Source organism: Thrips palmi, unplaced genomic scaffold (assembly GCF_012932325.1).
Source record: "Thrips palmi isolate BJ-2018 unplaced genomic scaffold, TpBJ-2018v1 HiC_scaffold_7, whole genome shotgun sequence".
Classification (NCBI taxonomy): Eukaryota; Metazoa; Arthropoda; class Insecta; order Thysanoptera; family Thripidae; genus Thrips; species Thrips palmi.
Window position 1 is genome coordinate 10606042 of NW_023144634.1, and position 22636 is coordinate 10628677.

The 22636-nt window shown below is 57.1% G+C and overlaps 1 protein-coding gene across 1 annotated transcript in view; it reads left to right on the plus strand.

Moving 5' to 3' along the window:
* Positions 1-22636, plus strand: part of LOC117652223 (lysine-specific histone demethylase 1A) — a 64125-nt gene that overhangs the window by 743 nt on the left and 40746 nt on the right. The window contains exons 3-11 of the mRNA XM_034396962.1: positions 75-208; positions 302-463; positions 571-687; positions 771-947; positions 1030-1172; positions 1264-1354; positions 1442-1573; positions 1655-1728; positions 1840-1988. Of these exons, the coding sequence (XP_034252853.1) occupies positions 75-208; positions 302-463; positions 571-687; positions 771-947; positions 1030-1172; positions 1264-1354; positions 1442-1573; positions 1655-1728; positions 1840-1988 (1179 nt within the window). The remainder of the gene's footprint in view (positions 1-74; positions 209-301; positions 464-570; positions 688-770; positions 948-1029; positions 1173-1263; positions 1355-1441; positions 1574-1654; positions 1729-1839; positions 1989-22636) is intronic.

Consider the following 22636-nt stretch of genomic DNA (forward strand, 5'->3'; position numbering starts at 1 on the left):
GGCCATAGAATATTGCCCTGACTCCTATACTTCAGTAATTGATTTTTCATACACTTATCTCATTTATTCCTCAGGTCTCGAAGGAGCAGCTTTCCAAAGCCGTTTGCCGTTTGACAAAATGACAGCAACAGAAGCAGCTTGCTTTCCTGACGTGTCTGGAGGCCCACCTCAAACACAAAAAGTTTTTTTGCACATAAGAAATCGACTGGTATGTGTTTACCTGTGACCAGCACCTGTGTACATACTCAATTAGTGTATTTTCACTATCTTATTAAAATCGGGTTCCTTTTGTTTTTTACAGTTGCAACTCTGGCTGGACAACCCAAAGCAGCAGTTGCTCTATGAGAACGCCCTTCCCCAAGTGGAGGCTCCTTATAACAGTGATGCCCCATTTGTGATGCGCGTCCACAGCTTCCTTGAGAGACACGGCTTCATAAACTTTGGCATTTTTAAACGCTTGAAAGTAAGTCTTCTATAAAGTGCTGAGTCTCATTCATTGGTTGAAGTCTAAACCAGTGGATGAATGGCCATCATGATATCATAGTAAAAATTTTTTACATTTAATTACAGCCGCTGCCTGTTGTGAAGCATGGAAGGGTTATAGTAATTGGAGCAGGTATTGCAGGGCTGGCTGCTGCCCAACAGATGCAGCAGTTTGGCATGGAAGTAATTGTGTTAGAGGCCAGGGTGAGATCATGTTTTGTGTTTTTCTGATAATGCTGACTGTTTTCTGTTGTAGATTTCAACTTTTTACTATTGTCTGCTTTCAGGACCGAGTTGGTGGCCGCATTGCAACTTTCAGGAAATCCAGTTATATAGCTGATCTTGGTGCAATGGTAGTCACTGGACTAGGTGGCAATCCTGTCACAGTCTTGTCCAAACAAATCAATATGGAATTGCACAAAATTCACCAAAAGTGTCCTCTCTATGAGTCTAATGGCAGCACTGTAAGGAAACCAACTCAAGATCTGCTGTATAGTGTTGTAGTGCACTGTGTGAAAATTTGATAATTGATTTTCTGTGTTTTAGGTTCCTAAAGACAAAGATGAAATGGTGGAGAGGGAATTCAACCGTTTGCTTGAGGCTACAAGCTACCTGTCTCATCAGCTTGACTTTAACTATGCTGGAAATAGACCAGTTTCCCTTGGACAGGCTCTGGAGTGGGTGATCAAGTAAGATCTAGCCAGAAATATTTCTGTAGTGTAAATTGTGGTTGTAAAATGTGTTCACAGTGGCATCATTGCAAATTTTCTTGTGTTGCAGGCTGCAAGAAAAAAATGTGAAGGAGAAACAAATTCAACATTGGAAAGCAGTTATTGGCTTACAAGAGCGTCTAAAATCAAATCAAGTCAAGGTACCTGTCAGCTGATACTTGATACTGCAAGCCTAATCATCAATTCTGGTGTGAATTCAGAGCAATAAAATTTCATTAAATTTCCAGATGGTATCCACACAAGAAAAAATTGAAGATTTACACAAGCAATGTCAGGAGTTCCACAATAGACCTGGGAAGGATATAACTGCTGAATTTGAAGCAAGGTCAAAGCTCAGGGATTTGAGCCACGCCTGCCGTGTGAGTTTTTTCTCAAGTCATGATCCTCAACTCTGGTTTTTGTCTATTCTTGTCTTATTTTTAATTTTATTTTTATCTCAGGCATGGGATCAGCTTCTTGAGCAACAGAAAGAAATTGAAGAGAAACTGCAAGAACTAGAAGCTTCACCACCCAGGTATATTGCTGAAAACAGTTTATTCTGACTTGAAAATATACAAACTCTTATATAACATTATATCTTTTTCTATATGCTTCAATGTGAAATGGAATGTGTCTGTTTTTGCAGTGATGTCTATCTGTCTTCAAGAGACCGCCAAATTTTGGACTGGCACTTCGCCAACCTGGAATTTGCCAATGCCACACCTCTATCCAACCTGTCTCTCAAGCATTGGGATCAAGACGACGACTTTGAGTTCACAGGGAGTCATCTAACAGGTAGGGTACAGTTGATTTTGTCTGACCTCCACTAGTGTCCTCGCCCTTATGGGTTCGCTTTGAATCCGATGTCTTAGTTGAAATTTGGAATGGAAATTTCAGAGGAAGCCATGAAGGCTCTGAACATTGCTAAAATTGTGGTAAAAGGGAGAAAAAAAATCAAAGGTTTTTATTTTTGGGTTGGTGAAACCGTTTTTTATTACCCAATTTAGAGCCTGTCCAGAAGAAACTGGTCTATTTCCAGCATGTATTGTTCTTGTTCTGCGGTGCTGGGTCCCGAACGGCATAGACCCATCCGTGGTCCAAGCCATAGGCCATTCCGCGTCTGCGAGTTGGAAGTTGGAGAGGCGGCACAGCCTGCAGCGTAGGCAGTGTGCCGCGCGTTGCCCCGCTGCGGGCCTGCCTGCGCGCAAGGCGCTCCCCGTGCTTCGAGTGGAGCCGTGGTGGCACGCATGGCGCGCGGCTCCCTGGCTGCCTGCCTGGCTGCCTGCCTGACTGGCCGGCTGGCTGGCTGGCTGGCTGCAGGGCTGGGAATCTCGTTAAGTCCCGTCTCCCCTCCCCGCATCGCCTTATTCTTACAATTATGATAATCGTAGGTGGAGGGAGGGGGAAGGGGGGCTTATGCATATAATAAACGTCGCCGAGTGTGTTCATCTGCGCTGCTATCATACGCGAAATCTTAACAGAAAGTAACTGTTTGAGTGTGTGCGTGTGTGTGTGTGCGTGCGTACGTTAGCGTGCGCTCGTCTGTGTGAGTGTGTTTGCGCGTGTCGGTCCGAGATAAAATTCTATTCCGAGAACCACCCATGAGCCACTCAGTGTGTTTGGCCTCTCCATACGCAATATGGATTGTTCTTTTTTTCCCTAGGGCGCTTCGCTTGGCGTGGCTTCGCACTTGCGGTTTTCAATTTGCGCCAGCAGGGGGCGCTGAGTGTGGAGCGGAGCGCGGTGCGTTCACCTGCTGATATCTCATTCAGTGGTGATTGCTTTTTACGTCGCAGGCACACGGTCTTTCCTAAAAAAAAAAAGTATGTCGGGACTTATTTTGATTAATTTTCTGTATGATTCTTGTTTGAAAATTCATCAAAATTATATCTTATTTTAAAGTTTTTTTTTTTTTTAAACTTGTTTAAATTTTTTTTTTTTAAAAAAGGCCGAAACTGTGGGATTTTTGCAAAGCGAGCGGACGAGTCCGTCGGATGAGTCGTGTCGTCCGGCCGAAGATTGTTTCCATTTTCTCGAGATACGTTGTTGCGATGCGCCGCAATGTTTGCACGCGATTTTAATTCTCCCCCGCCCCGCCAGTCACTGCGCGCGCTTGCAGCCGCTTGCAGCGGGATGATTTGTAGCCATTATTGCTGCAATTAGGCTGCTAACAAGGACGGCCGGGGTGGGCCTGGCTGCTTGGCCGCCTTGCTGCCCGCCTTAGCGCGTGCCCGCCAGCCAGCCTGCCGCCCGCTTACGGACGCCCCCTGCTGAAAACGGCGCGGCGCGGGGCCTAGGGGGCCTGGCCGGGCGCGGGGCCTCGCGGCCCTGCAGAGGGCCTCCGAACTCCCTACGTCGCGCTGTCCCTCCCGCACCTTCCCGCTGCGCGCCACCGGCGCGAGAGAGACAGCGCGACAAAAGTGCTGAGCCCGCTGCGCGATGTTGCTATGCAGACGCTCCATTTGCGCGATAAATCAGGCATAATAATGCGATATGCGAGCCGCCTTATCAGATTGCCCGCGGCGATGCGGTCTTCATACGCGACGGACGGAGCCATGACCGCCTTGACGGAGTGGGGCGCGGTGGGCGGCCGCCGCCGTCGCTCTGTCTCTGTCGCACGCGCCGCGGCAAACGTCTTATGGTGAACAGTCTTCATATCATGGTGAAAAGTCTCTACAGTGCAGCTGACTTTGTATCTTACCTCTGAAACCTCATTCTACCTAATAGATATTTTGTCAACTTTCCTGTTAGCCAAAGTCGCGGCGTGCAGCCGCAGAGCGAGCCTGACGGATGGGCGATGGGACTTTGGAAGGAGGCGGAGAAGGCCCTCTCGCTGGTCCGTCATCGGCGTCCTCGCGCACCAGGGCCTTGGCGTCCACGTCATGTGGCGCGGCGTGGCGGTCACACGCCGAGGCGCCCGCCTTGAAATATACGGCCCATTGTTGGCGCTACTCGCCAGGGCAGCCAGGGCACGCCGCGCCAAGGGAGGGCCTGGACGAGGACGCCGTGAACGTCGTGAACATCCTCACGGCCGCGCTAGCCTCCGCGCGTTGTCACAGCCCGCACCGGCCGAACGGTTCGGCTGCTGTCGTGGGGCGTCCCGCTGGGGTGCGCGAGAGACGGAGCGACACGAATCGGAACCACTACTTGGCCCGGCCTGGCGGCCTGGCGGCCTGGCGGGCGCGACGCCGCTGTCAGGCTGCTGCATTCCCCTCCTCGCGTCGTGGGAAGTGGCCGAAGTGGCACCAAGCGGCGGCGCCTCGCCGGCCGCGCCGGCCGCGCCAGCCTGGCCCCGGACATGTTTACAGTGGATAACAACCCCAATTAACGAATCGTCACATCGCCATCGGCTCGTTAATACCGCGGAGTAAACCACACGGCCCGGCGGGGCTAAGCGCGGCCAGCCAAGGGCCCGGCCGGGCCGGCCAGACGGCCCACTGCCCTGCCCGGCCCTCCGCCCGGCCCAGATCGCCGTAATAATGGTAATTATTGCATAGCCCCAGATTGATGGGCCCGCTAAACAAACACTAAGTGCGCGGGGCCGAACGGCCGAACCGAAGCGCCCCCCTCCTCCTCTTTCCCCCTCCCCTCTCTGGACCGAGCCCCAGTAAATCCCGCGGGTTTCCGTGAATGTGCCATTACGTTGTCAGCGTCCGCCGGAAAACGGGCTGCACGCACGCTGCAGCCCCCGCCCCGCCCCAGGTGGACGTCTTGATTGATAGGTTGGTGGACTCGCCGTGGACTCGGCGTGGCCCTCATTTTGGGGCGTTCGCCGTCAAAATATTTGGCTTTGCCACTTTTTTCCCACGCGCCTGTTTGTTGTGTGCGTGTAAAAGCAGCGCCCCTCCGTGCGTGCGCGCTGCGTGCGTAGCGGTCGCGGCGCGCATCCTGCAACGGGAAAGCGCGGCCGCATCGTCCGGCATCGCCGGCCGGACTTCCCTTGGAATTTTAGTAGCGATTAATGGGATGAGGAACGACCCGGGAAGTGCACTCGTGAGGAGGCCGCGAGCGGGAAAGTCTATGGAGCGCCAAATTGTGCCTGGCCGTGGTCAGAGTCCTTGGCTCGTCGTCGACGACTTTGTTGTTGTTGTCGTTGGCCGTGTTTTGCCAGTGTAGGTCCGGTCGTGCTGCGTGCGGAGTGCGCGCGTCGCGTCGTCCCGGACTCGTCCCGGACGCGTCTCGGACGCCGGCCTGCGTACGTCGTGGCGCGGAAGATTTGTGAGTGATTGCGTGGGACAGTAATGAGGCGATAATTGGGGCGCGCTGCGCCCGCGGGGAGGGCAGTCTGCGGGCGGGGCGGGGCGGGGCGGACCACCCAGGCCAGAGGGTGGTCAGAATGCTGCGGCGTGATGACAGGACTGACCGATTCCAGGAGTCTGCGTCTGTTGGCTGGAGTCTGGGCTGGCTGGAGTCTGTTGGCTTTGAACCTTGAAAATTCACTCGAAGCTTTTGGTAGTGGAACCAAGGTGAGGAATCTCCTTGGGTTCCTGGGCAGCACTTGCGGCCTGTTGCTTGGCGTCTGCTGCCTGGAAACCTGCCTGTAGTCTCCGAGGCTGCCTGCCTGCCTGCCTGCCTGCCTGCCTGTGCAGGTGTGGCTTGTCCAGCCAACTGGACAGAGGGTGGGACGTATGCAAAGCGACTGGGGTGCCGGGTCGGCGCCTCCGGCCCCTCGAACTTGTAGTTACTTGTCTGCGTCGGCGATGTGTTCATCTCGGGGTGGCCTGGCCTGGCGGTGTGCGAGCGCCGTGTCGCTGCGTGCGCAGTGTAGCTGCAGGTGGCGCGATGATGCATGGGCCTGGCCGGCCGGCCGGGGCGCGGCTGGGGCGTGGGTGGGGCGCGTCTCTAGGCGTCCGATTGTTTACCTGAATTAAAGGCAACGACGCCGGGGGCGTCCCGGCGGGGTGATTCCCGTGGTGGGCAGCGGGGCGGCGGTCCGGGCGCGCGAAGAAGGGACCGAGGTGTGGGCAGGTGGTGCGTTGCGCGTGCGTCCGACTGTTTGTTTGGTCAGTGTGATTTACGGGCGGAGTAGTTTGAAGCAGCGGTTTATTTATGGATTTTGGCTCCGGCTCTGGGAATGTGTGAGAAATTCCACGGGCCGTCTCGTCCGGGCTGGCCGGGCCGCCAGGCCTCGCCCAGTTCGGAGCGCATCGGCCGATCCTAGGCTTTCCTCGCCTTACCGTCGCGGCTTGGCGGCCTGGCTGGCGGCTTGCTTGGCCGCTGGATTTGCATCGGGTTTCTTCCCGCTCATTTCCATTGGCGTCCCTTCCGGACGGCCCGGACGGCCGCTGGAGCCTCCAGGACGCTCCAGTTTCGGAATTACGTAACGCGCCGGAGAAGGGCAGCAGCGTCCCTGGAGTGGAGGGTGTGCCGTACAAGCGGCTGCATGGCAATGACGTACTAGTTGGCGAGCTCCGCGAAGGGACCGCTGCACTGCAAAGGACACGGGGCGAGTGTGGTGTGAGTGCACTGTGAGTGCAGTGTGTGAGTGCGGTGTGTGTGTGGTGTGTGGCGCGCGGCGTCGCGGAGGCGTCGCTGTGAAGTGGTAAAGTTGTCGGTTTAGTGCGTCCCTCGGCCCGACGCTCTGACGCCCACGGCGCCCAGGAATTTACGGGCAAGGACGCGGGGCGGGGCGGGGCGGGGCGGGGCGGGGCGGGGCGGGGCGGGGCGGGCCGCCCTTTCGCGCCCTTGCCCGAGACGGACGCCGCGGTGGACACGGTGGACACCGTCCCAGACTACGCCCGCCATTGAGTAAGGCACCGCCGCGGCCGTCCGTCAGCACCGTCCCTCTCTCTCGCACCCCTTGCGTTGCCCCGGCGGGCCCGGCGGGGCTGGCGGGCCGGCCCGCGGGTGTGACAGAGACGGAGCACGGCCCTCCTTTGAGTGCGCCCCGCGTGTGAGTCACTCGTTGACACCGCGCGAGTTATCACGGACAATCTGAGGGCCCTCTTTGACCGCCGTGAAATTCCTCACCGGCTGCCGCCGCACTGCGTGTGTGTTTGAGCTTTAGGGCGAGGGGTGCCGCCGGGCCGCGGTGCGCGGCGCGGCTTTGTGGCGGGAAAACGAAAGGAGAGGAGTCCGGAGTCCCCGGAGGCCGAAGGACGCGTCAAGGAGAATGGCGTCGCAGCGTCCCACGCGTCACTGTCACGGCATTCCGGCAAAGGGGCCGAAGGAGGCAGCCAGCATCAGCCAGCCGCGACCCGCCCGGTGTTGCCAACCTACAAATTCGGCCCCTCGTCTGTCGGTTCGCCAGGGTGCCCTCTGCTTTTTCCGAGTGTACTCTCTTTTCCGGAGGGTCCTCTCACGTGTCCAGGGCGCGCCGTGCCTGGCTGCCCGCAGTGTACCCGCCGCGTCGCGCCGCGTCGCCCCCGCGGTGTGACGGTGTGGCCGCGAGGCCGTCGCTCGTGACGTATCAATAAGTCTGGCTGTCGCCGCGGATATGAATGGGCGACGAGGGCCGGCCTCAACCTTTGCCTCGCTGGTGTGTGTGACTGGGGCGTGACGTCGGCCCGTCACGTGACCCGTCACGTGACCCGTCACGTGACCCGTCACGTGACCCGTCACGTGACCCGTCACGTGACCCGTCACGGTTCGCTGGGCGGTGGCGTCTGGGCCGGAACCGGCCGGAACGGAGAGGGAGGGGCGATCGACAAGGAGGGGCATCACGCTGTTACCGGAAAAAGTTAAACTCCTCAAAGAGTAAAAAAAAAAACCGTTTTTTTTCGTTTCGAGCAAAATTTTTTGCACGCGGTTTTGTGAATCGGAGCATAAAGGAACACGGCGCTTCTGCGGCGCGTCGGCTGCGGGGCCTGGCCGTCGTCAAGTGCGTCGGTTTATCGACTCGGGACAAAGGGTGATTCCGATTCCGTCTCTCTCTCTCTCTCTCTCTCTCTCTCTCTCTCTCTCTCTCTCTCTCTCTCTCTCTCTCTCTCTCTCTCTCTCGCACTCGTGCTGGGCCGTGCCGCGGCGGTGCGAGAGAGACGGAGCGAGTCTGCCGAAAGTGAATGCCGGCCGGGGGAGGTCAAGGCGGCGGCGGCCCGCTCGGCGCGGCGACTGCCACACTGCCACGGAGGGTGTTACTTCTGCAAGTTTGTGGCCGCTGTGCCGTGCCGTGCTGTGCCTTGCTGTGCCGCGCCGCCGCGCCCGGCGTCGCGTTAACCTATCGTGTGAATGGGCGGCGCGGCGAAAGGTTACGCGACTTGGCCTTTCTGCATTTCCCTTTCAATAAAAGGCGAATCGGTCCGACGCCCTTCGGTTCGCCGTGTGGAGGTGCCGGCCGGATTTGCACACCGCGCTTAGTTAGCGATGCAGTGCAGTTGCTCCGCGCTCACTGTAGTCGCAGTCTCTCTCTCTTTCTCGCTCTCTCTCTCTCTCTCTCTCTCTCTCTCTCTCTCTCTCTCTCTCTCTCTCTCTCTCTCTCGCAGGCGACCTTGTCGCTCTAGGCGAGACTTCTGTGTTGCGGCGTTACGACCGCCATCTATCTCCTCGCCGACGTTTAGTCGCACATAGCGTTTCATTTCGTGGGTGCAGGTTTCATTTTTTTTTTCGTCTTTACTTTTTTACTTTGGACTTTTTTTTTACCTTTGGCGTTTGCGCAGTAAAACCTGTACGCAGCGCCATGCGTTGGTGTCGGACAAGAAGTCCTTAAAAGTGTAGAGAAATGCAAAGCTTTTTTTGAAAAGTAAAATTTAGCCTGTTTAAAAAAAAATGATTTTGTTTCGTGCGTGAGAACGACTTTGATCCGTGTCAGGTGGCTGCCGAAGCGTGAACCGATGGCTCCAATTGGTACTCGTATCGGGCGCCGATAGCCGCGTGACCCGGACCGAGAGGAAGTCGGCGGGAGATCCAAATCGGGGCCGGGGTGCACCGTGCGCGCACCACCGGAAAATGCGGCGTCTCTAACGGTCTGGGTGATTTTTTGACGTGGCGTTGCCTGTCGTCGTTTTGCGCTGCTCGGCCGGACTGATTCCGAGAGTCGTCGGTCTCTCTCGCACTCGCGGGGCGTCCCGGCTGGGTGCGAGAGGAGAGAGAGAGAGAGAGAGAGAGAGAGAGAGAGAGAGAGAGAGAGAGAGAGAGAGAGAGAGAGAGAGAGAGAGAGACTGGTGGCGGGGCACTCGGCTGGCACTTCCCTCTCTGCCTATGCATGCACCCAGCGCGGCCGTCCGGCAGCCCACTCGCGGATGGGAGATTGATTTATCGGGTGAGGAGAGTGCCGCGATGCTGCGGCCTGGCATGGCCCACGCTGGGGTCACCGCCCGTGCCGCCGCAAAGTGGCCGGCCCGGGTTCGAGTCCCGCTGGGTGCGCGCCTTTTTTTTTTCCGCGGGTCACGCTTTGTCGACACCTTTTCGTTGAAAATGTAGACCGTTTAGGAATTTATCCACGACGCGGCCGGACGCGGGCCGGACCCGTATCGTTTACCTGCTCGCCGTGCCCGACCGATTTATAACAGTGGCGTGGAGGCGCCCCCGCGGCCCCCACGGCCCCGCGCGCCTCGCCGGCCAGGCGTCTCTCTAATTTATTGGGTGAAGATGGGGCCGTATTAGTTTCCAACAGACGCCTGCTGGCGCTCCAAAAAAAAAAAAAAATCGAAATTTTTTTCCAAATGAATATTGTACTTTAGTTTGCGGCGTTGACTGCGCCGGTTCCGGAGGTCCAGAGTCCAGGGCATTAGTAGCCGTACCGCCGTAATTGTTTTGGGAGAGCACCGCCGCAGAGTGCGCTCTGCAGACTGTCGCCCCGTCTCCCTCGCTCTCACGGGCCGTCCCGTCTGGGCGCGAGAGAGACGGAGCGTGCTTCGTTATTGATTATTACGGGCCGGCGCTCATTTCCGCCGGGCGTCATTAGGACCACGACACCCACATGCGCCCCGCGAGCCCCGCGAGCGCCGCGCCAAACGCAGCAGGCAAACGACCTAGGCAAGGAGTGTGTCAGTGTGTGCGCCGAAAGGGAAGCGCGATTAAGGCCAGCGAGGGGCTTGATGGGCCTCGGCGATGCCCGGGCACGCAAATTCTCGCACTCGTGACCTCAATGGGGGTGTGCTTTGGAGTTTTTAACTGTCGGGGCGCGCTGGTGTTTACGGTCGAGGCGGAGTTCGGCGATTGCCCCAGTGCATCGCCGGCTGGGAAAAGAGAAGGGGGCGTCGTGCTATCTTGGTCTCGTTGCGGAAAGGTATCAATAGCACGCTTTTAATAAATTGATGCGGCAATTGTTGTCTGGTGCACTGCGAAGGCGTGCGTGCGGACTGCGGACCCGGGGCGTGTGCGAATGTTTACGATTCCATCACTCAACCTTTACGGCGGCCATCGCATCGATGCCGTCGCGCCCTTGCGAGACGACGCCCTCCTCGCCGACCCCGACGCCGTCCTCCACGCCGTCCTCCACGCCGCCCTCCTCGCCGTCCCCGACGCCGCCCTCGACGCCGCCCTCCACGCCGTCCCCGACGCCGTCCTCGACGCCGCCCTCGACGCCGTCCTCGACGCCGTCCCCGACGCCGCCCTCGACGACGCCCTCCTCGCCGTCCCCGACGCCGCCCTCAAAGCCGCCGTCCACGCCGTCCCCGACGCCGTCGGCCCACCATGCGTTCCCGTTGTTTGCATTCGGCTAATGAAAATCTTGCTTGCTAACGACGGTCTCGATAGAAAGCCGCGACGCCTCGCACTTCCGCAGCCTAATTGGCTTTTTGACACGATCGTTGGGCTCGGGTTGGCTGGCCCTGCCTGGCCGCGTGGGCGCCCGCCCCGCCCCGCCCCGCCCCGCCTGGCCGAGGGCTCGGCGTGCCTTATGACCCGGGCCGCGGTGGCCGCGGCGGCGTCGGCGGGGTGCGAGAGAGACAGATGGTTGTCGGCGGGAATGGCGTCGCTAATGGAGAGCCTTGTTGCTCCGACGTCCGAACGTCTTCGCGCCGCGTCGCCGTCCACTGCTGTGGTAAAGCATGGCCCCACACTGGACAAAAAAGATATATGTACATATAAAAATTGTGATATAATTTCTTGTAAATTATGCATTATTGAACGTGCCCCGCGGCTCACACTGCTCGCTGTCTGCAGCGGAAGCGCTTAATTTGGAGGTGCTAGAGTCGTGTCAGCGCGCGGGTGGCCCCTGGCTGGCCTAGCCTGCCTTGGGGTGCTATTACAGTATCGCCCCGCTTCCTGTCGGCCATCCATCCATCCATCCATCCATGCTGCTGCCGCTCTCCTGACAAAATGAACACAATGATAGGAGCATACTGCCACAACTAGCACACAGAACAGTACCAGACGAATATCATCTGCTCCCATTACCGTTCCTTGTTTTAATTTTCCTTGCAACTTGTTTCTTTTACGTTATTTGTAAGCAGATGATACATGTGAAGTTTCCAAAAATTAAGGCAAGAACAGGCCTGGGTGATTTGGGAGCGAAACTTGAAATTAAAAACTTGAAACTCGAAGGGTTGGGCCGCACCGTAGGGCCGCTACCTGCCGGGCTGAACCTCCATCACTAGGGCTCAAACCTCGTCCGGGGAAAGAAGCTATAACTATACGGTGGGGCCAGCGCCGCCGGCAGCGATCCTTCTAAGCGCTCGGTGGAACATTACTGGAGAATAGAGACGAATGACGAAAGACAGAAGGATTCTCCTGTAATGTTTCTTGCTATTAGCAATTAGAAAATTTCTGTCGGCGGTGACTGAGCGTGACCTAAAGGGGCGGCGGCTCGCCTCGGACGCAGCAACGGGCAAAACCTAGCAGCGGAATAGGGCACCTCGGATGGTCAGAGGTCCTGCGGTGTGGCAAGGGGAATGGTGTTCGGCGCGGTGCTCTGGGCCCTAGGAAAGCCTCTTCCGATCTAATTTATTTAATTTTCAATTTTTAATAGGCTGGGAAAATTCACAAGACCTTTTCAAATTAAAACAATTACCATGGCAAATTGTAATTTCTGCTCTTAAATTTTTTCGTCGGGAACTAAGAAAGTTATCATCTGCTTTCATTGACGTTCTTGGAAAGATAATTTATTTTTCGAAAATGCGGTCGCGTTTCGTGTGTATTTTGCTGGCCGAGTGTGGCGCGGCGCGTAGTGCTGGGGCTGAAACGCGGTTTGTACCTGTCGCTACACGAGAAGTGCAACCAGTAGGAGCGGTGCGCGTCGATGCCGTGATGAATGTGAGGCGGGGTCGGGCGGTGCTTCGGCCCGTGGGTGTCCGCGGCTCACATCAAAGCCACGCGCGCGCGGCCGCCACACCACGCCACGCCACAGGGATGTAGGCTGAGGTGTTTAATATCCGCGCCGCCTGCCTGCCAATAGGCTCTGCCAATAGGCCCCGCCTGCCAATAGCGCGCAAACTGCAAATAAAGAAGCGTGCAAACGCGGCGTGCAGTAACGCCGGCAACGCGAGTTGGCAGCAGACGACGCGCCGCGACGCCGGTGTGCTGCTTGCGCTGCTTGCGCTGCCGGCCGTCGAAGCTGCCAATGCCGCGCCGTTTCTCATCCGTCGCAACGACCCAGTGAATCGGTTGCAGTGCGGTGCAGTGTCGGTCGCAGTGCGCCGCGCCGCGCACGCGTATTAGTCCTCATCAAGTCGCGGGGGGAAGATCACCTGCAAAAAAAGAAAGAAAAGGTGATTGGAAGCAAACGAATTGCACGGGACACTGACCGCCGAGTGGCCGGTTGCTTGCGTCTTGTCTCGAGTGGCGCGTAAGGGCTCTCCGGGGCCGGTCAACCTTTTCCCAAGCAAATAACGCCGCCCGGGGTGCCGTGGCTTTGTTTTTGTTCCTGACGCCGCCCCGCCCCGCGCCAACAAGACGGTAGCGCTGGTGTCGTAAAAGTAGTGCCGGCCTGCGCCGTAAACGCGGCGTCACACAGACACAGAAACACACACAGACCAGACGCACACATGCACGCAGACACTCCGACACACACACACACACACACACACACACACACACACACACAGACAGAGCATTTAGTAATACGCGGCCGTGCCAATAATCCGCGGCAAGTCGCGCCCCGTAGGACGACGCGGAGCCAAGGCGCGCTCACAGACACACACACAACACACACACACCGACGCAGGTGTAAGATACAATTAGTATGGCAATCCCAGTGTGGCGGTCGGTGCGCTGCCGCGGCTCGCGGCACGCTTATATGGGTGCGGTGAGTGCAGCGGAGGCGGCGGGGCGGGGCGGGGCGAGGGGTCAGCGTTGTGGGCATATTAGCACCTCGGCCTTCCCGACTCGTCGAAGCCTCCCTCGCCGCCGTGGCCGCCGTCCGGGCGATGGCGACCGCGGTGATGGCCGTCATCTCGTCCTTCGCGCGCCGCCGCCGCCGCCGTGGCCGTGCCGACGGGAAAAACTTGCACGGCGACATGCCGGCCGGCGTGGCGGCCCGTTTTTGCGCACCCGGCTGGCTGCCTTTCTCTCTCGCACCCGCACGGGGCGCGCCACGAGTGCGAGAGAGAGAGCGAGCCTCAGACAGGCCCAATTTGCTGGAGAAGCCGAGGAGGGAAGGGTGGAGACATCAGTCACTTTCGCGGCTGGCGGCGAGGCAAGGCGGCGACACAAGGGGCTGGCTTGGGCAGGCCGCCCAAGGCCGGGGACACCTCATCTCTGTCAACAAGGGCATCGCCGTGGTGGCGGCGCGGTGGCGGCGCGGTGGCGACGCACCTCACTGAAAAGTCAAAGGTCAGAATTCATTCCAACCTAGGGGAAAGAAAAAAAGTCTCGCCAATTTTTGGCGAGAAACAAAAGTCTCACCATTTTTTTGGCGAGAAACTAAAGTCTCGCCATTTTTTGGCGAAAAACAAATGTCTCCCCAAAAATATGGCAAAAATTTGCAACCCCACTCTATTTGATACGGGGAAATATATCCCAGTCAAGATCACTCCGGTAAACACATCACTAACTACAGTCTTTCAATTACTCAAGTTGAAAATAATACAGGAAGCTATCACTTTCAGTTATTAAAATATTAATGTAAGGTTATATTATGTGAATTTGGTTTGCGTCAGCAAAGCGTTGCCCAACTATTTACTTTTTTTGTAATCGTTTAAAAAGACATTGGTCCAGTGAGTCAGATCCAAAAAGGTCTCTTTCAGTGTCCATGTATTTAAAAATAATGTCTTTAATAAGAGGCCTAAACAAAGCGACATCCATGATGACACAAGTTCTTACTCACTCCTTTGACTTATTCCAATCCCCAGCTAACCTTGCTGCACTTGGGCATTGTTGGAGGTTCCATGGACGGACAAACTCGGTTAATAAACTCGAGTTAAGAAAGTTCTGTGCACTATCTAGCACTCTCCGTTTCGCCGTCTCCACTGGACAAAATGCCAAAGTACAGCAGCAGCACTTTAAATCGCCAACACAGATATAATAAAGAAAACATTTTAGTGTACAGACAGCAACACAGCAACAGGACCAACAGGACTGCCATGTTGTGTCGTCTGCTACAGTAGCATTTGTTTTGCGGTAGTGCCAACCTATACATTTTTTTCGTTACTTGAAAAATTACTTTTGGAAGGCAGTGCAGGTTGGCACTACCGCAAAACAAATGCTACTGTAGAAACGACACAACGAGGACAACAAATGAATTTCAACATGGCAGTCCTGTTGCTGTGCACTAAAATGTTTTCTTTATTATATCTGTGTTGGCGATTTAAAGTGCTGCTGCTGTACTTTGGCATTTTGTCCAGTGGAGAGGGCGAAACGGAGAGTGCTAGATAGTGCACAGAACTTTCTTAACTCGAGTTTATTAACCGAGTTCTGTCCATGGAACCTCCAACAATGCCCAAGTGCAGCAAGGTTAAGCGGGGGATTGGAATAAGTAAAAGGAGAGAGTAAGAACTTGTGTCATCATGGATGTCGCTTTGTTTAGGCCTTTATTAAAGACATTATCTCTAACTACATGGACACTGAAAGAGACCTCCCCTGGCCCAAAGTTTTTTTTAAACGATGAAAAAAAAAAGTAAATAGTTGGGCAACGCTTTGCTGACGCAAACCAAATTCACATCATATAACCTAACATTAAATTTTCATATCTGAAAGTGATGCTTCCTGTATTATTTTCAACTTGAGTAATTAAAAGACTGTAGTTAGTGATGTGTTTACCAGAGTGATCTTGATTGGGATATATTTCCCAGTATCAAATAGAGTGGGGTTGCAATTATTGCCATATTTTGGCGAGACATTTGTTTCTCGCCAAAAAATGGCGAGACTTTAGTTTCTCGCCAAAAAAATGGCGAGACTTTTGTTTCTCGCCAAAAAATGGCGAGACTTTTTTGTCTCACCAAATTTTGGCCATCAGTCTTGCCATTCAATTTTCAGTGCTGGAATTATGATTGGCTCAGCCACGCCATTGAAGGCAAGTTGCACTGCAGCCTGCCCCTGCGTCCTCCTTTTCGTTTTTTCAATTTTGTCGCGCAGACCGCTGCCATTTTGAAGTTCGCCGTCCGTTTTGAATACGGGAATAGCCGAGAGTGTTCGCTTCGCCTCGCTGGGCCGTTTTGGCGCGGTTCCCCTCCACCCTCGGCCTGCCAGCGCCCTGCCCGTATTGCCACGCATGGACAGGATGATTGAAATACGTCGACAGGGGTCCCCGGGTTTTACACACAAAGTCATAATATTTGTATAAAATGCAGCGGATTCTGGCGAAGAAGACAAAAACGCAAAAAAAAGAAGAAGAACGGACGTTGGTACACACACAACATGCACCACTAGCGCCCCGCTGCCCGCGTGCTTAATTTATCGTTCTTTTTTCCTCCTCTCCTTCTCTCTCTTTCTTGGGCGCGACGGGCAAGTTTACGAGCTGCCGCTTTTGACGCGCAGACATGTGCACCTTGTCTATGCTCCTTTTTCTGGCCGGCCGGCCGAGGCGGGCCGAGGCGGGGCGCGGAAACGCGGAAAGGGCAGCGGCCCGGCCGAGTTGCGAGCCGCACTGCAAGGAGCGCCTGCGGAGCTCGGGGTAGGCCACCCCTCTGGCTCCACGCACGGGTGTGCCGCGGGGCGGCCTACCCCGAGCTTCGCAGGCGCTCTTGGCTCCTTTTCTCTCCCTCTCCTCTGTCTATCTTTCTTTCCCCTCCTTCTCTTCCCGTTCTTTTTCTTCTTCTTCTTTCTTTTTTCTTTTTCCGTTTTCTTTTTCCGTTTTCTTTTTCCGTTTTCTTTTTCCGTTTTCTTTTCCGTTTTCTTTTTCCGTTTTCTTTTTCCGTTTTCTTTTTCCGTGTCCTTTTTCTGTTTTCTTTTCTGTTTTCTTTTTTCCTTTTTCTTTTTCTTTTTCTTCTCATTCTCCTCGTTCCTCTCTTTCTCTTTCTCCTTCTCCTCCTTCTCCTGCTGATGCATTCATGCTGCGCCCCGGCCTGGCCCAGCCGATGCCGAGGCGATAATGCGATAATAGCTCCGAAAACCGGCGGAAGCCGACCGGCGCGCAGCAGCTTCCCACGCAACGCTCTGGGCATGCGGGGCGGGGCGGGGCGGCCTGGTATGGAGCCGAGGGCGGCGGCCGGTCCGTGTTGCCGATCCCGTGAATTGAAACGAAAGCAAACAGAAATATGCGGAGAGCGCCCGCAACACACACTGCAAGTTGTAATTTTCGGGTCTAGCGGCGTGTTGGGACAGTGGCGTCGACAGCTGTGGCTGGTGGTGCGAGCGGCCTTGCCAGGCCTCGCTGAAGTACGGCCACTGTAAAACGCCCCCTCTGTGTGTTTGAGGTGAGCGCGCCCGGCCGACGTCCCGCTGAAGTACGGTAATGGAGCGCACTTGCGCCACCTTGCCAGTGTGTCGGCGAAGGCCTTGGCGAAGGCGCCGCGTTCGAAGGGCTGAAGGGGAATGTCCGAAGGCGAGGCGGAGACCTCGACGCGCGGCAGCGCGACAGGCCCGTCGCTGGCGTCGTCCTCTGAAGCACTCTGACGAACTCGTGTAAATTTTTCATAAAACGGTAGAGACTCTAACCTGAAATTAGTTTTGGAAATGGCTGTTGGAATGCTGAACGGCACGCGCTGCGGATAGTTGGTTTCTCGCGCGGCCGCGCCGCCGGCTTGGCGTCGGACCAAAGTGAGGCGCGGCGTTTGCGCCACCGTGTGACGGCGCGGTGTCGCCTTGCATTGGCTTTTGCAGTGCAGTGGCTTTGCAGTGGCGCGGGGAAACGCCGTCCTTGTCGATCGCTATTGGCAGTCGGACACACTTCGGCTGCGAATAATGGCGCCTCGCCTCGGTGCGTTTGGGCCGCGCTGGATTTACGGGCCGCGGCACCTCGTCGACGCGCGCTCTGCATGTCTCGCGAAGTGCAGCGCGAATGGCGCAAGCGTGGTGCAAGCTTCGTATTAAAACTGAAAATCCTGCAAAAAAAATTATTTTAGTGGAGAGATTTTGCTGATTGTGGTGGGAAAAGGTGCCAGAAAAGTGACTTCCTCTCGCTGCCAGCCGAGTAGAGGGAGGGTTTGACATTGGCGGAGAGACACGCTGTTTGCAGTGCAGGCTATTCGCAGCACGGCGCGGGTGGGACCTCGATGATGCATCCCTGTCGCTATTCCGCTTGAAGTATGCGTCACGATCGCCACTTCGCAGTGCATCGGCTTGGCAGTGCAGTGCCCGCCAGTGCCTCGGCTTCGCACCTCGTGCTTTCAATTTGAAAGAAAACAATGTGCGGGGCGGTAAATGCCCGACGAGCACGCCGATAAGGCCTTCGCTCTCATCCCGCGGCGGCGAGGCGCGAGCCAGGCGCAAGGCGCGGGTTCGAATCCACTTGGCGGCCTCTAAATTTTCGGCCTTATCTCGCAGGGCGTGGCCGAGGGGGGCGTGCACCATCACGGAGTGTGTTTGTTTAGCGGCGACTAGGAGGATGCACCGTAAGGCACGGCGTTCCCAGGGCGGGGCGGGGCGCCCAGGGAGTGACCCGAGGGTGACCCTGCGCACTCGGGCAGAACTGCTGCCGCCCCCCGGAACGCCCCGGCACGCCCCCCGTGGCCAAAGTTTGCGAAACGCTGCAGGCAAAGGTCCGCCACACATTGTAGCAACGGCAGGGGAAAAAATACGAATGTAGCACTGCCTGACTTTGCACAGCGCAGAAATTTTGAGGATAAGACAGTAGAGCGAAAGCAGCACTCATCATTCAGTGGAATCTGAACAGAACCTAAATCAACTTCGTGACCACCAGGATATTCTGATTTTTCTCTTTCGGTGAGGTGGATGTGTGGGTCTGCAAATATAGCGGTGCGCTCCTCTCGCCGTCGAGGTGCTAAATGGTCTGTGAGTGGCCAGTCCTGGTCCGCTGCATCCTCGCTGACGCCTGCGCAGTGAAACAACGCCTGAAAAAAAAAACTTCGCACGTGGGATATGGGCTTTCCCATTTTTCCGAGCCATTTTCCGATTTCCTCCCCCCTCCGGCCGAGGGCGAGGGCCGGCCTTTGTGCCTTGGTGCCCGGGTATGCATGCGTGCGCTCAGTGCCTACACTGTAGGCCCTACAGTGTGCCCACGCACACACACACACACACTGCCCGGGGAATGCGCCGCGTCATACGCTGCTGTATCACTGCGCGCAAGTAAACAGTACCGATTAGCCGGGCCGTGTTTTGGGCCTCGCTGATAAACATCGACTAGTCCTCGAGCGGCGGCTGGAATCCGGACGGTCATGGCCCAATTGAATGCCGGGCATGCGCGGTAGCGGCGCTGTGTGTGTGTGTGTGTGAGTGTGACTGTGTGTGTGAGTGTTTGCCCCCTTGGGAGGGTTCGCGTCGCCCCCGCGGCGGCGGTGTTTGAGCGTTCACGCTGCTCCTGAAGGATGCCTCCGATGACGTCACACTGGCCTACTTACAGGGGCAAAGTTGCACTTTTTGCCTACCTTTCAGGCGGCTATCTAGGGGCTATGAAGGGTCCCCCCCCCCCGGTATCCGCGCCTGTGTGCTGGCGTCCCCGCGGGCCGCTGCGAGGTGGACCCTGATGCAGGTGTGTGATGGCGGCGGCCTCGGCGCGGACCTAGCCGCGGACGGCACGGCGACTTTGTCGCTGGAATTGTGTTAATGGAGGCCGTCTGGGGGCCGAGTCTGTCTGTCTGTCTCTCTCGCACGCCCGCGGATCCGCGGAGCGCCCCGCGAGTGCGAGTGAGAGAGACGGAGCGGCGAAAGACGGCGTCGGTCTCGGAATCGGCCTTTGCAGTGTGTCGTCCTGCCTCGCTTTGGTGGCGGCTGTAAAACGGAGCAACGCGCGGTCGCTGGCCGCCGTCCCGTCTCGTCAGCCCCAGCTCTCCTTGTGCCGCGCTCCGCGCTCCGCCACTCGGTGCCATCCTGTGCGATCCGATGCCGGGATAAGATTAGATTTGTCGCGGCTCGGCCGTCCGGCCGTCCGGGTGGAGTCGATGACGGCGGTCGCGTCGATGACCGCGTTGCGACACACGCGGTCGGGGTGGCTCGGCCTCGCTCCGCGGTGGAACCGGCCGCGCGCCGCCGCCTCGGTCGTAACCTTTGGTCGGGTTTTAGGGCCTGGCTGGCGGAAACGGCCGCAAGGGCGAACCACCGCGTGACCCTTCGCCTTCGTCGGCGTGGGCAGGGCACGGATTCTACGTTACCGCGGCGCTATTTTTCAAGTATTTATTTTCGCCCTTGTCTTTGTATTGATTTATCGCTCGTCCGGAAGGTGTTCGCGGTAGGCGTCATGCTCGCGCTCGCGGGGCGGGGCGGGGCGGGGCGCGCGTACAAGGTGCGGTGCGGCGCCCCCACACGCGGCGGGCGATATGGCCGGAGATTAGTCGAGCGAAATGTCATCCGAGACAGGTCAGTATATCAGCGCGCTTATGCAGTCCTAGGGCTCGGCTAGGGTTGCCTCATAGGCGGCGCGGGGTTTTGATATTTTTATCTATCTTTTTTTTTTCCTGTACGGAATGGGGCTTGGTGTCTGCTATGGCTTAGCGCTGCTGGACCCACCGCCGGCGACGACGGTGTGTTGGTTGAACCTGTTGACACCTCGACGCACTCCATGCCTGCCAGTGTGCGTGTTTGGTCAGGGCATTGCTTCCATGCGCTGGTCCCGCGTTATGCGCCACGCGACGCCACACGCGTGACTTTAGCAGTGGTGCGACACGTCTAGCGCGCGGAATTCCCGCACCCACGCCTCCTCAACATTAGTCTGGGTATGCAGATGGAAATGTGCGATTGCATTAAGACTCGGCATGTCATGTGGCGGGACGGGGCTCGCTGCGCCGAGGGGGATCCAGGTGAGAGTGTGTGCGTGCGTGCGTGTGTGTCCGGGACGTGCGCGAAATTAGCCGCGGGTCGGGGCGGGGCGGGGCTGCCCAGCCCACTGCGAACAGTGCCACCGCTCCTTCTCGCACCCCTAGGGGAAGCCCTACGTGCCCGCGAGTGCGAGAGAGACGGCGGGGGGTCCACCCCTTGTTTGTTTTCCGTGCGAAGTGACGGGCGCGCTGCCCGCGCTGCGTGTTGTGTGCGCCATGACGCGTCTGGCACTGCATGGGCGCATCGCGGCACAGCGCATCGCGAGTGGCGAACACACACACGCCCGTGATTTGTGACTCGGCCTCATGATGATGCGGCTTCTATGGCGTGGCCGTGGCACCCATGCACCTCCTCCCGTCTCGCTGTGTGTGTGTGTGTGTGTCTGTGTGTGTGCAACGCGTGCAGTGCCAGACGGCGCAAATTGCAGAAAAAAAAGGACGAAAATGTGATAAATTGCGTAGATGAAGCAGCAGCAGCCTTTTGCATGCGTGTGGTGGGAAAATATGTTACATCGGCGGTTCCCGATGTTAATTTTTGTTTGTTTAGCCGGACTTTGTGTGTGTGTGTGTGTATGTATAGGGCGTTGCGTTGCGCGTGCAATTTGCTCAAAATGAAAATCATAATCATTTTTTTTTCTCTCCCGTTCGTGTGCCGCGCTGCCTGGGCTTGTGGGGGTGAGGGGCCGAGTGGCTTCTTCGGGCTGGCGTGTCGCGTCGCGGCACTGCAGCCCGGTGTCGAGGCGTTTTGTGTGACGCCGAGTAATTTGCCCCACTGTGTGTGTGTGCGTGCGCGACGCCGCGGACTGGTTTTCGCGACGCGGTGTCATGTGCAGTCGTAAATAATGCAGGGTGAATATTGGTCCGCACCGCAAAGGCATATTGGCCGTGTGTGTGTGTGTGTGTGTGTGTGTGCGTGTGTGGGTGTCGGACGGCAGTTCGTTTACGTTGTGTTTGACATAGCGATGCAGGCAATCCTGTACTAAAGTGTAAACCAAAGCCGCTTTTACCCTGAAAAAGTATTTTAAAAATATTTTTGAAACAATTTTTTTTGTTGTAAAGGCGGAAATAATAAATATAGTGTAGCCGGCCGCCACTAATTGGAATCGCGCGTCGCTCATTTGGTTAGCGTTTTTAAAACGCTCCTTTCAGCGCATCACTCGTCCCGTTGTCCGTAAATTAAATCTCGTTTGGTCGGCCGGTCGGCCGCCATGTTGGCCAGGCCCTGGCCGGGCCCAGGGACTGGGTGGGGCCCAGCCAGCCCAAGTGGGAAAAAGGCCATCCAAAAGCGCACTGGCGTGTCTGGCCTGGCTGGCCGTTGGGGCCAGGCCCGGCCCCGCCGGTGTGCGGGTGGGTGGGAACGTCGGTGCGCGCTGCGCGCTGCGCGCTGGGGTGCACCTCCACAAACACCAATTTCCTGCGCGAGTCTCCCAGGCGGACGCCATGGTGTGATTTCAAATGAGTTCATCAGGCGAGCGTGTCAACGCGGTGGGGGAGGCGCGAGGGAGCGTGGCGGAGCGTGGCACAGTGGGCCAGAAGACCGGTGGAGGCGGACGAAACTCTCGGTACGTTTTGAGCTCCAGAGTCGCTAAATGGGACCAGAACCGAACGTGTGACCCCACCAATGGATTGCTCTCCGAACGAGGAATCCATTGGTGGGGTCACACGTTAGTTTCGAGGCCTGTTCAGCGACTCTGGAGCTCAAAACGCGTCTAGAGTTTTGGCCGCCTCCACCGGTCTTCTGGCCCACTGTGCGTGGCCGCCTTGGCCGCGGCGGCGTGCATGTGCGCGTGAAATTCGGAGCCGTTGGGGTCGGGGGTGGCTTCCGTCTCTCTCGCTCGCCGCGGCGCCCCGCGAGTGCGAGGAGGACGGATAGCTGTTCAGAACAGGCCCGCCGCTCCTGCACTGCAGCGCGCGCCGCGTGGCGCTTGCCAACTCTCCCGCTGCGTTGCCCGCCGTGTGATTCAGCAGAGCGGTTCGTCGCTCCGTCTCTCTCGCACGCCGACGGCGCGCCCCGCGAGAGCGACGGAGACAGAGCGACCCGACGACCGTTCGGCTACGCGAGGAAGCCGGCACGTTGTAACTAATTAAGGTCGAAACTGCGCGCGCTGATGGTTGCCACGATTTGGATTACTTTCAGTGTGCCTTCCTGTGGGCTTTAGCCCTCAGTTCGGCAGCTTCTGGCCGGTCTTCTGGCCCACTGTGCGCCGGCCCGTCGTCGATGTCGCGCTGCTCATGAGAAACTCGTCCCTTTCGACA